Source organism: Podarcis tiliguerta, assembly GCF_965153285.1.
Source record: "Podarcis tiliguerta genome assembly, chromosome: 8".
Taxonomy (NCBI): Eukaryota; Metazoa; Chordata; class Lepidosauria; order Squamata; family Lacertidae; genus Podarcis; species Podarcis tiliguerta.
In genome coordinates, this window is record NC_139541.1 from 72,350,371 (window position 1) to 72,366,501 (window position 16,131).

At 49.4% G+C, this 16,131-nt stretch overlaps 1 protein-coding gene across 1 annotated transcript in view; it reads left to right on the forward strand.

Moving 5' to 3' along the window:
- The first annotated feature begins 3,018 nt into the window (after positions 1–3,018).
- The window catches only part of KCNN4 (potassium calcium-activated channel subfamily N member 4), a 50,015-nt gene continuing 36,902 nt past the window's right edge, over positions 3,019–16,131 (forward strand). Inside the window, exon 1 of the mRNA XM_083455642.1 lies at positions 3,019–3,688. Coding sequence (XP_083311768.1) covers positions 3,488–3,688 — 201 coding nt within the window. The 5' untranslated portion in view covers positions 3,019–3,487. The remainder of the gene's footprint in view (positions 3,689–16,131) is intronic.

The following is a 16,131-nucleotide window of genomic DNA, read 5'->3' on the forward strand; positions in this document are numbered from 1 at the left end:
TGCAGGATTGCCAAGCAGGCATGAACTCACAATTCAACAGGTGCAGGGTTTTTATCCCCAGCATGGAAAAACAATGGAGAAGGCTTCACCCTTTGAATTTCTGAGTATTGTAAAAGGCACGGGAAGGACTCACTCTAGCCGGCCCTTGATGCTGTCAACCACACCCTTCCTTGACTTTGTTTTGCACCCTCTTGGAGGTGTTTTTGCTTGGTTGGGGTGCATCTTCAAACTCTGATCATGCCTTTTGCTTCCCTGGATGGAGGATAGAGGGTGTGTTGGTGTGCATGTGCAGAAACTTGCCTACCATAAAAAGGTAAAATTGACATCCATTGCTCTGCTCACTTTTTGCCCCTTCCCCCTCTCAAAGGTTGCCCAGAAAGGAATCAGAGAATCGTAGAATTGGAGAGCTAAAAGGGACCCTGGGGATCATCATACAACCGCCTGTAATGCAGGAATATGCAGCTGTCCCACACGGGGATTGAACTTGAAACCTTGGCATCATCAGCACCATGCTCTAACTTTCTAGGAATGTGGCCCTTAAGCTGAAATGGGCCTGTCAATGGCTTCTAACTGTATGGCTATTTGCAGCCTCCTGATTGCCTGTTACAGGTATGTCTCTGTATGAATGAATGAATGAATGAATGAATGGTTTATGAAGGTCACAGAACAATGAAGTGACTCTTTATTGCTTTGTAGGCTCTCCCCTGCCCCATGCACAGCCACACCCAGAACAATGACACATACAGAAAGTGGGGGCTCCTCTGCCTCTGGGTAGCAATGCTTCTTCAGCAGTGCAATTCCTTTACCTGTCTATTCAGAAAGGGCTGTGCTTTTCCTTCCTACCTGAAAACAGCCAGCAAGAACATCACTGAGCTGAAAATGTTGAGACCATGGAGGCACCCAACTTCTTGCTTCTGGAGCGCTCTCGTTCTGTGCGCTCCGTTAACTATGAAATCCCTAATTTGGGTGCCTCGCCTCTTTCCCCAGGCTGCAAACCTGGGCGGTGGTGGTGGCCAGCTCTCAGGGAGCTGCTGTCCACCTGTTGGTGGCTATGTGCCCATCTCTGTAATAGCACCCACTGTGTCCGTGTGCCCAAATGATGAACTGGCACAGCTTCATTGGAGGGGATCCAAAATTATAGGGTTTGTAGTTAAGGAAGCTCAGTGGCATCACAGATCTGGTGCCTGGGTGGGAGACCTGTGCCTTGGCTGGCAGAGCTTAAGGTGAAAGGGTTTTTCATCTGCAAAGCAGATTCCATTATTCATTTGAAAATGCCCTCTGTCCGAGGACCCACGTGCACTTGGCTGAGGTTACTTGACCAGTGGTGTGTATGTGTGTCTCAGTAGGTCCTTCCCAGGCTGTTAAAGTTCCCTGTGGCTTGTATCTACCTAGGCTATGATAATACAATAATTGCTGCCAGTGCCTAGGACCTACTTATAATTTCTCCATTGCTGCTTCATTCCTACCTACCTAGGCTAGCGTAAGAATCCCCTCACTAATGCCTAGTTGGCAAGTACAGTATTCATTCCTTAAATATACTTTGGAAATTTGAAGGCTAGCACACAAACACCAGGATCCATCTGCCTGGAAATTTACAGGGTTCACCCCTTTTGTGGACCTACTATGTCTCCAGCTTTCATGCACCTGTGTGGGGAAAAAACCAGAAAGTTATGGCCAGTTTAATTTTGATTTTTTATATATATAAATAAAAATGTAAATGTAAAGTTTAAATGTGGCTATCACAGGGGGCCCTTGATCTGCCTCTCTGAAATTTAGCAGGGTTAATCGCCTCTTGTGGGGGCTACTGCACCTTCAGGTTTCATGCACCTCTGTGGAAAAGAAAACCCCATAAACTTATAGCTCTTTCGGTTTCTCCATGCAAGTCAATGGGAAGACTGGAGCTATGGTTTCCCAAATATTGGTTTGGATATGAGATCTGAGGCAAGACCCTCCCAAAATGAACCCAAGGGAACAGGGGCTGAGTCAAGGTGCCAACACAAGCTGGGAAGGTGGGGGGTGGCCTCATACAGTCATGCCATTGTGCTCATTGGGACGCTTGAGATAAATTGCCTATAAGATTGCAGTCTTGTATGATCCAATGGGCATCTTTGCAAGTGCAAGACTGAAGCATGTTTTTATTGGTAATCAGTGCCTATTGGTGGTTTATAAAACAGTTGTATGAATTCTGTTTGTCGGGCTACTTGGTCGTGAGTAGGAAGAATATGCTCTGCAGGATCTCAGAGGTACTCTCTCCTCTCTTGTTGCTTCGTGCCTCCAGAGGCTGGACAGAACCTTGCATCCCGGACAGAACTTCTTAGGGTGCTGCTGGTGGGGTGTAATAGAGATTTCGAGCTTCAGAGCACCGCGTCGGCTTAAAAGACAACGACAGGAAACTTGCCTCGAGAAGGGCAGCACTTCAGCTCTCAAGCACCTAAAGCCTTCCTCAGGAACAGCGTGCCTCTGAGCATGGGCAGAGCTCTTTCATCCTTCGCCGCGGCAGCCACCGTTTATTCGCTAGTGTTGGGACAGTTTCGAGGTCAGAATTGCGCTTGTCATGCATGCAGCGTCGAGCGCCAGAGGTTCCTCTTACGGGTGAGTAAATGAAAGAGGAGGAAGAGAGAGAGAGATCGCAAACCTTTACCAAGTTTCCACGTGCTTGAACCCCAGCGAGCCACACCTCCCCACCCTACAGGAACCCAAGAAGCTGCCTTCTACCGAGTCAAGCCGTTGCTCCACCTAGTTCAGCGTTGCCCACACGGATCGGCAGCGGCTCTCCAAGCTTACAGGAGGCAGGGGACACCTCCAGACCCGGGGCCGGGGGGGGGCACTAAAGGCGGCCCCTTCTGCGCGCAAGGCAGGCGCGTTTTCGCTGCGCTACGGCCCTTCGGCGCGCCTTCCTTGCGCTGCTTCGGCGCTCAGGTTCCCTCCCTCCCCCTTCCCTCCGCCGTTGTTCCCTCCCCGGGGAGCCCCCGCCCTGCCCTGCCCCGTGACGAAGCACCAGAGACCGGCCCGCCGGCTACTTGCCCAGTTCCTCCGGCGCTCTCTAGGGCTGCCTCCACTCTCCACCCTCTTCCTTGCCCGGATCGCTTCCTCCGGCTCCGCGCGCTTGGAGAACTTCGCCGCGCGCTCTTTCTCCTTCTGGCCTCCTTCCTTCCATTTATTTTTATTTTTTTTGAAACCCACGCTCTTCACTTTCTCTTTCTTCTCCGGACCTTCCAGCTCGCCTTCCTTCTTGTTCTCGCTTTCCCCACGCGTCGCTCGTGCTTTGCTTTCTTTTTTTGTTTCTTCCACCCTCTTCCTTTCCCGGCCACCCCGGAGCGCCAGCAGGTGCCACCGCCCCATAATACCCCTACCGCCCCCCTCTTTCGCCCTGGCTGCCTGCTGGCTGCTCAAGAGGCAGGGATGGGGGGCTGCCCAGGGGGTCTTCAGCCCCTGCCTCCCAACCTCGGCGGCCAAGCGCTCGTCCGTCCCTGGCAGCGCGCAAGAGATGCAGAGCAAGGAAGACCCGGCGGAGACCACGGTGCTGCCCATCCCTGGAGAGCCCGGCGACAACCTGCGGCGCCTCCGAGGCAGGAAAGTTTTGCTGGGGGAAGAGAAGAAGCTGGCTGGGTGGGCGCTGGGCATAGCCCTTCTCGGCATTTTCTTGATGATTTTGCACACCGAACTGGCTTGGTTTGGACGCTGTCAGGTAAGTCACCTTTACGCTCGACTCTTAACAGCCCTCGCCAACCACATGTTCTCTGTCCGGATGTTTTGGACTGATGGGGATTGTGGTCCAAAACATCTGAAAGGCACCACGGTTAGCAAAGGTGTTTTAATAGCAGGTGTTTGCCCCAGATCCTTTTCCATTTGGGGGACTTTTTAAAGTTTTGCCTCATGCAGAGAAGATACAGGAGTGCAATTTGGGGTTAGGAAGAAACTTCTCTTAAAATCGGGTCAGCTGCGGGAGATCCATGGTCTTTGCTCTCTCTATACATCAGGGATGGTGTCTGTGGTGTCCCAACAGATGTTATGGGACTCCAGTCAATCATGGCTAATGGTCAGGGAGGGTGGGAACTCTCCATCCCTGATGAGACACCCAAGAGCTGCTGCTGCTTTTCCACCCGATGAAGAATTCTGTGGAATTCAAAAGCTGGCACGCACTCTCATCAACCACAAGTCCCTCCGTTGACATGCGCAGCCTATAATTGGAGAGTCGTTGTGGTGCACTGACTGCTTGGTCTTGGATGGGCTGGGTGGGAAGAGTCTTTTTAAAAACCCAGCTCTGCAATAAAGTTCACTGAGTGACTTTGGTCTTAAGTAGCCTGCGAAGGGATTGTGTTCTTTGGGAGAAGGGCAAGATTGAAAACGTGACGTTTCCTTGCCCATACCCCTTTGCATCTGCACCAAACACTCAAAATAGGTATCAAAAGGAAATGGAGGCAATTTGCCATTTCCTAAACCAAAGTTTAGGACGTTGTGAGCTGGGAATGCATCCTTCTATATTTTCTTTTTCCGTTGCCCAGTGCAATATCGCATTGCAACAAAACAATAGCCTCAAAACAATAAACATGCGTGGCTTTCAATCCTGACCCTGCCTGCTCCTCAAGAGCGCTCTGCCACCCCCCACCCCCGGTGATAAAAGTGGGAGTTAATTAACATACAGGTGAAACTAGTCCTATTAAATTAACCTGTGGGACTCATTGCCACTCAGTGTTGTGAGGGCCACCAACACACACGGTGGCTTCAAGAATTGCTTCAGTGATATCCTGCACACATCTGTCCCCCTGAACTCCAGCTCCCATCATCTCAGACAACTGGCAGTGCTGGCTGGGGTTTGTGCGATGTATGTTGTGGTCCAACAACACCTAGAAGGTCCCCAGGTTCTCTATCCCCTTCCTTAAGACCTAATCAAAGTACCGTATTTTTCGCTCTTTAAGACGCACCAGACCACAAGACGCACCTAGTTTTTGGAGGAGGAAAACATGAAAAAAAATATTCTGAATCTCAGAAGCCAGAACAGCAAGAGGGATCGCTGCGCAGTGAAAGCAGCAATCCCTCTTGCTGTTCTGGCTTCTGTGATAGCTGTGCAGCCTGCATTTGCTCCATAAGACGCACACACATTTCCCCTTACTTTTTAGGAGGGAAAAAGTGAGTCTTATAGAGCAAAAAATACGGTAGGTGCCTGCCTGGATTCTGCCTCGGAGGTGGCCGGACCACGAGGGAAGGTGAGGCAGCGGCCTCTGGTGGTTGAGGGAGCGGAAAGCAAGTGGACCCAATCTGCAGGGCATCATTCACAGAGAAGTTTTTTTAAAAAAACACCTTGATTTCTTAGAAGTCCTTTTGCAGGAGCCCCGTTGAAGTGAATGAGAACTGAGGGGCAGAGTAGAGATGATGCGGGGAATTTATTAACAGCATCTTGATTTTTTTTTAAAAAAATGCTAATAACAGCCAAAGGTATTAATCAGGACCGTGTGTGTGTGTGTGTGTGTGTGTGTGTACGTGCTTAACCCTTTCATTCCATGCCAGTTTCCCAATTAAATCAACCTTCCAGCTGCTGTTTAGCCCAGCTGTTTTGCTAGTACCACTGTGCTTCCTCCCATGGGGCAAAGAGAAGATTGGTGCAGAATTTAACCAGAAAAATAGTGAAATCGCCCATCTCTCAGTCCTCCCCCTCATAAGTCCTGCAGCTTTTCTTAACATTTGCAAGCGAGAGAGAGAGAGAGAGAGAGAGATCCTGTTTAGGGATTTCCTGCATCACTTCTGGATTGGTCCTGGAATGAACAGCCGCTCATTCCGATGCAGCTCATGCAAAAGAACATCCCAGCAGCTTCCTTCCTTCTCCTGTTTAATTTGTGTGTCTCAGCCGGGAAGGGAATGCACTTGGACTTTCCTGACTCAAAAGCACAAGTGGGTTCCCGTTTGTGGCTAACCTGTGATATCTGATGCTATGCACTCGATATGTGAGGACACTTCCGAGTCCTCCAAACCATGGCTGTTTTGGGGATGGGGTTCTATGGCTGTGACTTACAGCAGGCTGTGTGTTACAGCCATGGAAAAGCCAGAGGTTTCTGAGCACCCAAACACACCTCTTCACTCCTACGAGCAAGAGGCATTGTCCCAGTTTGAGGATGCATTCCAGCCAAGCGAAAGAGCACGGAAGAGGCCCAGCAAGGACAATGGCTTGGAGAGGTGGGCTGTCCAGAGGGCAGAATCCTGAGGGCCGGATTGATAAGCTTGGAGTGCCACCTTTGACTTCATGGGAGGAGGTGAACTGGAGGTTCCCCACCCCAGAAACAGAAAGAAAAAACACCCTTGGGAAAAGAAGACCCTCCATATTCACTGATTTGCGTACCTCTGTGTTGGAGGAGAAAAGAGCCCACTGTTTGTGTCCACAGACAAGTCCATGTGTGTCTGCAGTAACATATATTTATTTTTTAAAGACACCTCTACATCTTAAAGGTAAAGGTACCCCTGCCCATACGGGCCAGTCTTGCCAGACTCTAGGGTTGTGCGCTCATCTCACTCTATAGGCCGGGAGCCAGCGCTGTCCACAGACACTTCCGGGTCATGTGGCCAGCGTGACAAGCTGTATCTGGCAAGCCAGCGCAGCACACGGAACGCCGTTTACCTTCCCGCTGGTAAGCGGTCCCTATTTATCTACTTGCACCCGGGGGTGCTTTCGAACTGCTAAGAGCGCACCCCGCCGCGGGGATTCGAACCGCCGACCTGACGATCGGCAAGTCCTAGGCGCTGAGGTTTTACCCACAGCGCCACCCGCGTCCCCTCCTCTACATCTTACCAGAAGACAAAACAGTGATGGTGCTTTAAACAGGGAGATGTAGTGGAAGGGAGAGCCAGCATGGTGTAGTGGTTAGAGTGCTGAACTAGGACCTGGGAGACCAGGGTTCAAATCACAGAATCATAGAATTGTATGGAAGGGATCATGAGGGACATCTAGCCCAACCCCCTGCAATGCAGGAATCTTCCACCCCATGTGAGTCTCGAACCCATAACCCTGAGATCAAGAGCCTCATGCTCCACTGACTGAGCTATCCCAGTGATGCCCACCGGATTACCTTGGGCCAGTCCCAGCCTCTCAGGCTAACCTACCTCACAGAGTTGTTGCGAGGATGGAATGGGGAGCAAGAGAACCTTGAGCAACTTGGGGACTTTTTATTTATATTATTTATTTTCACGTTTATATCCCACTTTTTCTCCAAGGAGCTCAAGTTGGTGTTGACACTTGTCCCCCACCCCGCAACAACCCTGTGAGGTAGTTACAGGTAGGTAACCATGTTGGTCTGCCATAAAAGGTAAAGGTAAAGGTACCCCTGCCCGTACGGGCCAGTCTTGCCAGACTCTAGGGTTGTGCGCTCATCTCACTCTATAGGCCGGGGGCCAGCACTGTCTGGAGACACTTCCGGGTCATGTGGCCAGCGTGACAAGCTGCGTCTGGCGAGCCAGCGCAGCACACGGAAACGGCGTTTACCTTCCCGCTGGAGTGGTACCTATTTATCTACTTGCACCCGGGGGTGCTTTCGAACTGCTAGGTTGGCAGGCACTGGGACTGAGCAACGGGAGTGCACCCCGCCACTGGGATTCGAACCGCCGACCTGACGATCGGCAAGTCCTAGGCGCTGAGGTTTTACCCACAGCGCCACCCGCGTCTGCCATAGTCAAAACAAAATAAAAAAAATCCTTCCAGTAGGACTTAGAGACCAACTAAGTTTGTTATTGGTATGAGCTTTCGTATCTGAAGAAGTGTGCATGCACACGAAAGCTCATACCAATAACAAACTTAGTTGGTCTCCTGTGAGGTAGGTTAGGCTGAGAGGCAGTGACTGGCCCCAAGGTCGCCCAGTGGGATTCCTGGCTGAGTGGGGATTTGAACCCTGGTCTCCCAGATCCTAGATCCTAGACCCTGACACTCTCATCACTACGCCACACTGGATCAGACTGGCTACACCACAACCAAGAGAACAGAGTTTCTCCTTGGGTAAGTTGTGCTGGTGGATCTAGGTGTGGAGCTTGCTCTCTGGTCTGAGTCATCTTGGCTCTGACTTCATCAAATACTTCCCTTGCCCTGCAGGCAGCTCTTAACTGTAGATTTCCCCCCCTTGATAACAAAAGGGCTGTAAGCTTTCTTCACAAGTGAGGCTTACGCTGGTGTTTGTATTACCCCACATTTGTAATGCAAATGAAAAGTCTACATAGCTGGCTTCATCTGCTTGTCTGCTTCAGGAAGCCAAAGGCAGCCAGACAGCGATGGCTGATGATAATAGGCCGCTGACTTTAAGCGCTCAGTTAATGCAGTTTAGGAAGTTCTGTGCATGCTGGGAAACAAGACTTCTGAAATAAGAAAGAGATTGTGAAACTGGAAGAAAACGATGTGGTGTGTCTTTGCAGGACATTAAGGTCAAGGTAATGGGACCCCTGACCGTTAGGTCCAGGTGCGGACGACTCTGGGGTTGTGGCACTCATCTCGCTTTATTGGCCGAGGAAGCCGGCGTACAGCTTCTGGGTCATGTGGCCAGCATGAATAAGCCACTTTTGGAGAACCAGAGCAGCGCACGGAAACGCTGTTTACCTTCCCGCCGGAGTGGTACCTATTTATCTACTTGCACTTTTTGGTGTGCTTTCGAACTGCTAGGTTGGCAGGAGCAGGCACTGAGCAACGGGAGCTCACCCCGTCGTGGGGATTCGAACTGCCGACCTTCTGATCGGCAAGCCCTAGGCTCTGTGGTTTAGACCACAGCGCCACCCCCGCCCCATTTGCAGGACATCAGCAATGCTTTTATTGGAATATTCCAACATGGTGCCTGCCAGCTGATTTGGGGATGAGAGCTGTGGTCCAAGACAGCAGGGGGTATCAAGGTTGCCAAAGGCTGGAATAATGTTGTTGGCATCATGGGCATAGCCAAGGGGAGTGGGGGGTGGACAGCTGTCCCCCCAATCAATAAAAATCAGTACAAATCTGAGTTTCTCCCCACCCCAAAACAAAAGTCTGCCCCTCTAACAAAAATCCTGGCTACGTCCATGGTTGGCACCCATCTTTCGCAAAAGACAATGGAGTGTGTCTCTGGGGGATGAAGTCAAACTGCTATGACCCTTCCCACAAAACCAGCAGCCAAACATAGAAGCTAATCTCCTCTTAAGGTGCATGAGAAGCTACCGTACGTTACAGCAAGTCAGACCACTGGTATGTTGAGCTCAGTACTGTCTACACCTCTTCAGGATTTGAGACAGGGAACCTCCCTGGCCCTGCCTGGAGATTCCATAGCCCTTCTACATGCCAAGCATGCTCTGCCACTCTACCTATGGCCTTCCAGCTGTTGACAAGCTCCCACTCTCACTCCACTCCCCAGGCAGCGCAGCCAAAGGTCAGGGATGATGGGAGTTGTGGGGGGGGGGGTTACAGGTGCCCCATCGCTGCATTAAAGCTTAGATGTACTGAGCTGCTCCAGCACAGCAGCTGGGAGGCTGAGTTTCAAATAAGAATATAGGAAGAATCCTATGGGATCAGGCCAATGGCCTACCTAGTCCAGCATCCTGTTCCCACAAAAACCCACAAGCCAGAGCATGAGCACCTTTCCCACCTGCGATTCCCAGAGACGGGCATTCAGAGGGCATCCTCCGCTCAACTCCCAAAGCCAAAACAAACGGGAGGAACAGAAACCGAAAAGAATATGAAAAGGTTCTCGAAAGCACTTACAATTAAAAGTTTATCATAGCTCAGCATCTTTCAGAACCAAAGGTCCTTCAACTGGAGACTTTCCGAAGCAGTTTGCACAAATGCTGCTGACTGTCTGGCGCCATGGGGAAAAACAGGGAACAAGTGGGGTTTGGGTTTCTGTCGTTTTGCATCTGTCTTTTCAGAGTTCCTCTTTGCACAACCTGTTTAGGTGGGCCTAGACCAGCCATGCTCTCCCAGTCTTAATCCCACCCCCTTTTGTGTTAATATAGGGCAGGGCTTCCCAAACCATGGTCTGTGGGCCACTGGTGGTCCGCAAACTTCATTTTGGTGGTCCAGGGCAAGGCTGTAAAGAAGAACATTTATCCTTTGAATTCTGTAAAGTTCTGCAGAATTCGAAGTGGAATGCAATGAAGTGCAATATAAGAAAGGAAGGGACCAATCATAACACAATTAAAAATCATTACAAGTGCTACAGCAGGCACACAAAAATCACCAAGAGCCAGTGCGGTGTAGTGGTTAGAGGGTCGGACCACGGCCTGGGAGACCAGGGTTCAAATCCCCTGCTTCTGTGCTGCTAACACAGCAAAAACAACACAGGAGGCAGCAGCTACAAGTTACCAATCTCTGCAGCCACGGCAGGCGCTGTGATTCACCAAAGGTTTGACTTCACCCCTGGAGTGCACTCCATTGTCTCTCGAGACAGATGGGTGTCAACAACAATTCAAAGCACATTCAATACAACATAAAGCACACAACTTCCCCCAAGGAATTTGGGGGACTCTAGATCCCCCCTCATATAGCTCCAATGCCCAGCACCCACAACAAACCACAGTTCCCGTGATTCTTGGGGGAAGCTATGTGTTTTAAACAAGCATTGAATGTGCTTTAATTGTATGGTGCGGATCATTGCTAAGCATGCCAAGCTCTGCCGATCTCCCACCCCGTAAAAATGTCTCCTGTACTAAGGAAGCAGGAAACAGAAAGTCCTCGCTCTGGCTTGTCTCCTCCACCCCCTCCCTTGAGATTTATTGCATTTTGCTCCTGCTGCAATTAGAGACCTGCAGGGCGGAAGGACGTTGGGGACACCAAGACCACGGAAAAGGGAAGGGAATGTGCTTATTCAGGGGTGGGGTGCAGGACTGAATGGACAAGTCCCAACATAGCGGGGCAATGGCGTGCTGAAGTGAAAGATTTGTACCGGTTGCATAACACAGAAGGTGCTGAGGTTAAAGCCCGCAATTGATTGTGTGTGTGTTTGTAGGCCAGCCTAAGTGATCCATAAGATAAAGTAGCTGAGGCAGATTGTCAGTCTTGCTTATCTGACCCTTCTGAGTCATCCCCAGTTGGATTGTCCGTAAACATTCTGTGACATCACCAGTCGCTAGCATTCCATAACTGGTCCTTTCTCCTCAGCTGTTAGAATGCCCGTAAACATTCTGTGACATCACCAAAGCTGAGGCAGTGACAGGGTTTGGAGGTGGCTGGGCAGCAGCAGGCATCTATAAAGTGCTTCTTAAACCTCTAAAGTGTTTGAAGGAGACTTCCTGTGGAGCAGTCATTCCCAGAGTGTAAGGTGGGTCTTTGTAGGGTGATTAGCTACTTCCTCCTTGATCCCCTTCCAGAATGTGCCAGGAATTCAATCTCTGAGCTTTCCTTTGTAAATGCCAAACAGTGTTGCCATCTTTTGCAGGGTGTGTGTGTGTGCGCCTGCCGGCCTGAGAGGGTTGCATTGGTAAGAGAGGTATGGCAAGCAGAAATACAACAGGAGCAGTGTGCCCTGGAGATGTGGTGACTGGGGAAAAGACCTGCTGAATTTCTGCCTGTTGCGCAAATGTTTTTTTTTTTTTTAAAGTACAGCAGTTCAGACTAGAGAGGAGGAGGAAGTAGCAACACTAGTGAGAACAATAAATTGGGGCATGACCTGCTTTTTCCAAAGTTCTTTTTTTTACACCTCAATTTGTGTGGTGGTGGTTAATTTCATCTACTTACCTACTACTAGGTTGAGGGCAGTAGACCATGCGAATCACTGCGGGGAGAATAAAAAAAGCAGGTGTTGTATCTTATAAGGAATGAAGAACCAAACCCTTAACATGCAAGGAAGAACTGACAGGTCAGGGGCTGCTGAATTATTCCCCGATACCCTGATCCTCCCCTGGAAATCAGCCCTGCAACCGCTTAAAATCCACCTGCTGAACTGAGCTCCAAAAGGAGTGTGAGGTCAATGGGGAGTGGGATGGGTTAAGCACCTCTTCCTCATCAAATAATGGCATTGCAAGAGAGGACTGCAATGGGCAAGCCAAAATAAGTTGCTGGGATCAACAGCAATTCATGGTAATGATTCACAACTGTGTGGTTCTGCAAAATCTGCAAGATACCTTAGTATACGTTTAGAGGTAGACCTATATCCCAGTTGTTTAACGATAGCAGCAACGAAAAGACTCCACCCTCCTGGCAGATTAACCGGGAGTAGCTTTTTGCGAGTTTCGGTCAGTCTTTGGTACTCAAAACGAATTCCTGAGTTCATATTTATTTCTGCAAGTAAGTCTGTCGTACCAGACTCTGGTTGGTGGATCTCAGCAGCGGCAGGCCTTGGGACCTCAAATTTAAGTGGTATGCTAGGTGACACCAAAATTCAGCGCTCCCTGCCTCTTGAACTCCATTTCAAATAATAGTTGTGGCACCGCCAAGGCTGCGCATCCAGGGTGACCAAACTGGTTGCTCTCCCCTAAATCTGCTTCTGATCTTTGGCAAAACTCCTCCACAAAATCATTGCCGCAAGTTTGAAGCCTGTCCACCCACCCCCAGCTCTGTAGCACAGATCCTATTGTGATGTTTGTGGGGCAATGGAGGAACCCCCCAGTCTCTCATGTATGCGGAATATACAGGAAGGACCCTACCAATCAGTGTGGACAATACTGAACCAGCTGGACCAATAGCTTGCCTTCATATAAGGCCGCTTTTCTGATGAATGGCTTGCTGAGAAGGACTGTGGTTCTGCAGAACAGGATTCTATAAAGAGAGTGTGGGAAAGAGCTTGTTGACCTTGAGAAGTCCAGCTTTGTTAAAAAAAATTAAAAATAAGTATGGCAATCACTCCAAAAGTTCTGGCTTCTACGCAGAGAGGTCTGGCAAATTGCCCAGAGATCAAAAACCTGCTTGGGCTGCTTTGCTTTGTTTTCAAGTCAATGAAGCAAGAAGACCTCTAGACCTACCTTATAGGGCTGATGTGAAGACTTCTGAGAGAGTGTTCTAAAATTGCCCGGTTTTCAATTTTTTAAAAACATTGTTATTAGGTCTCAATCAGAACGAGAGCCGGACGTGTAGCTGCTGTTGCCATGCTAAACTTAGACCCTGCATTGTCCTGAGCTGCATGCCCAGTGCTGTTCAGATCCAAAAAGTGATGCTGTGCCTTTCCTGAGACAGATTTCACATTGCAGATTAGATACAACAGGAGCAGAGCATGTGCTCTCTTTGTGTTGGGTTTATAGCTTCTCTTCCCCCAATTTTGATGGGAAACCTTGCACAGACCCGGAGAGGACTGAGGAAGCATCTTGTGCCCACACTTCCTTGCGTTTGGGACAGCGTGTGACAGAAAGCTGCCCTTTGTTTCAGAGTCTGAGGATGACTGCACAAGTCCACAAGCCCCGGACCCAGGAGTCCTGGCATGCAGCCCCCCTGCCCTCTACCTCCCCACCCGCTGGGAAGGGGAAATATTTTCCCTTGCTACAGCTTGAGGTCTCTTTGCTTTTGCCCTGCTATGTGACGGCAGCTCCGCCTCCCAAGGGCACAGAGATCTGGAGCAGGTTTCCCCTGGAAGATGAAGAGCTTTTCCTGAACCTCCGTCTGCAAACAGACCTCGGATCCGTTCTAGGTCCCCTCTGTGACCGCTCCCTGCTTGGGAACACGTCGGAGAAGCTGGCTGGAAGAAACAAGGAGGGAAACGCAGGCAAAGGGCTCTGTCTGGGCTGCAGAGGAAAGGGGGCTGATTTTTATTTTTTTGGAGGCAGGGGAAATGTTTCAGTAAATGTGCTCCAATTTAAATATTGCACTCGGATTAAAAAAGGAGTACCATGATTAGAGCTGCCTTCTGTGGGCTATAGTGACCTCCCCGTTGCCCTCGTCACTCGCTGGTACCGAGACTGAAAATAAATCCGATTCCTGCCAGCTCAGGCATTTTAATATTTGGGCTCCTTCAGAGCCTGTTCTTAAACATCAGGTAAAAAGAAATGCACGTTGGCGTCTTTCAGAGGCAGGACCATGCAGCCAAATGTGACCCACCAGTCATGTATGGAAGCGGCTGGTGCTTGACTCCTGCCCCATTTTTGCAGTGACAGGCAAGCCAGGGGATCGTTCTTCAATCTCATAAATGCTACCTTTACATGTCTGGTAGCCTGTGTTCAGCTTGCTGGGTCAAAATTTGCTGACCCATCAGGATTAAGCAGATTTCAGTCTTACTTCTGCTCTGTTTTTAAAGCCTTACTATAACAGATTAGCAAGTGATCCGCCTTGAACTATTTGGCCAGGAACACTAGTTTCCACTTTAAAAAAACCCTTGAATCTTGCAGAGTTCTTGATTAACTTGATTAACAGCTGAGCTCTTGCAAACAGCTCTGGGCTTTGCTCCAGTAGGTCAGTTCTTGCATAGTTTACAACCCAGGTCTTGCAAGGAACTTTGCTTTGACCTCCCTGGTTGACTCAAACCATGCTCCTGACTGCAGGTTTGTAATCAGGTGGCATCCTTAGAGGCCTGAGTTCAAGTCTTCACTCAGCTACAGGAGCTGGAAGGAAGACCCATGGCTGGATTGCAGTTGCTTCCCAGCTGATTGACATGTGGTGGTAGGATTCCGGACTGTACCACTTTAGGGGTGTGAGCATGGTTTTCCATGTCCCCTCACAAATTAATAAATTAGTAAAATGGGGAAAAACTTTAACACAGCCTTCTCCCTGGTGTTCTCATAGAATCATAGAGTTGGAAGAGACCACAAGGGCCATTGAGTCCAACCCCCTGCCAAGCAGGAAACACCATCAGAGCACTCATGACATATGGTTGTCAAGCCTCTGCTTAAAGACCTCCAAAGAAGGAGACTCCACCACACTCCTTGGCAGCAAATTCCACTGTCGAACAGCTCTTATTGTCAGGAAGTTCTTCCTAATGTTTAGGTGGAATCTTCTTTCTTCTAGTTTGGATCCATTGCTCCATGTCCGCTTCTCTGGAGCAGCAGAAAACAACCTTTCTCCCTCCTCTAGTTTTCTGCATGCAAGGAGTTGTATTTCTGTTGTTGTTGAATGCTGGAATATCTACAAGTGTGACCCAAACACACCTGCAGTCTGAAGTGGTACAATCCGGAATCCTGCCCCCTAGTTCTCTTTAATGTGTTGCAAGGGTGGGAGTTTTCCACTTAACAGAACAAAGGTGGGTGCTTATTTTTCCTACATAGATTTTTTAAAAAAATTGTTTTGCAAACTGGGATTTGAATGGACATGTAGAGGAGCCAAGCAGAGGCATGCAGCTCTGGGATTTACTGAGCAACTTGTCCGTACCTTCACAGAGTTGACCTTTCTTATCTAGTAAGAAAGGTAATTCTGGCTTAGGCAAAGGAGCAAAAAAACGTTTTCATAGCACTTAAGTGGAAATGGGCTGGAACGAAATCGAAGCAGGAGGCGAAAGATAAAATCGGGAAAGGGACTAATGTTGACTCTTTGGCATGCGGAGCAGTGCAACGGGCAGGTGCTGAGGGGTGTTTTCCCCCATCGGCACCCAAGGGTGACTGTAGGAAATAAGTTTTTGGGAACAGGCAGAGAAAAGGCAACGTCATAAGATGAGGGGGCTGGGAAAGGAGAGCATCAAGGAGAGGAACAAAGACCATAAAAGGTGGCAAAAGTAATGTTTGGTTCACCCGCAGCTATTGCAGAGCCACCGGCATTTCCAAAGAGAAAAACAAGGAGGCGTGAGAATTTGGAACTTCTCACCCATCACAGATGTGAACCTGTGATGGTGGACTCTGGTCCTATCAGCCCCAGCCAACATGGGAAATGGTCAGGAGTGATGGGGTTGTAGACCAGCAACATATCAAGTGACACACACACACACACACACACACGATTGAGTTTCACACTCATAATCACTGCCGGAGCCCCTTCCTGTCTGCACACACTCCACCAAATTGTGGTAATTTGTGTAAACTTTCCCGTGTCAGCTTCTGATGAAGGGTGTGTGAGTCGACTGGCGATAACCATTTCCGAATAATGTTTAACAAAACGTTTTCATCTTACAGTGGATTTTATTGTAATCATCGAAATAACAAGGGCAGCTCAAACGCATTCAGGCTGGGCACAAGCTACTGTTTACTCTGGCCCCAGTGCGCTCCCGCTGTTGGGGTTTGAAGCTAAGTACACATGAAGTTTGTCACGATCCGTATGTATCCTGTAGCTTCTTGAGAAACGGTGTGGGTGGG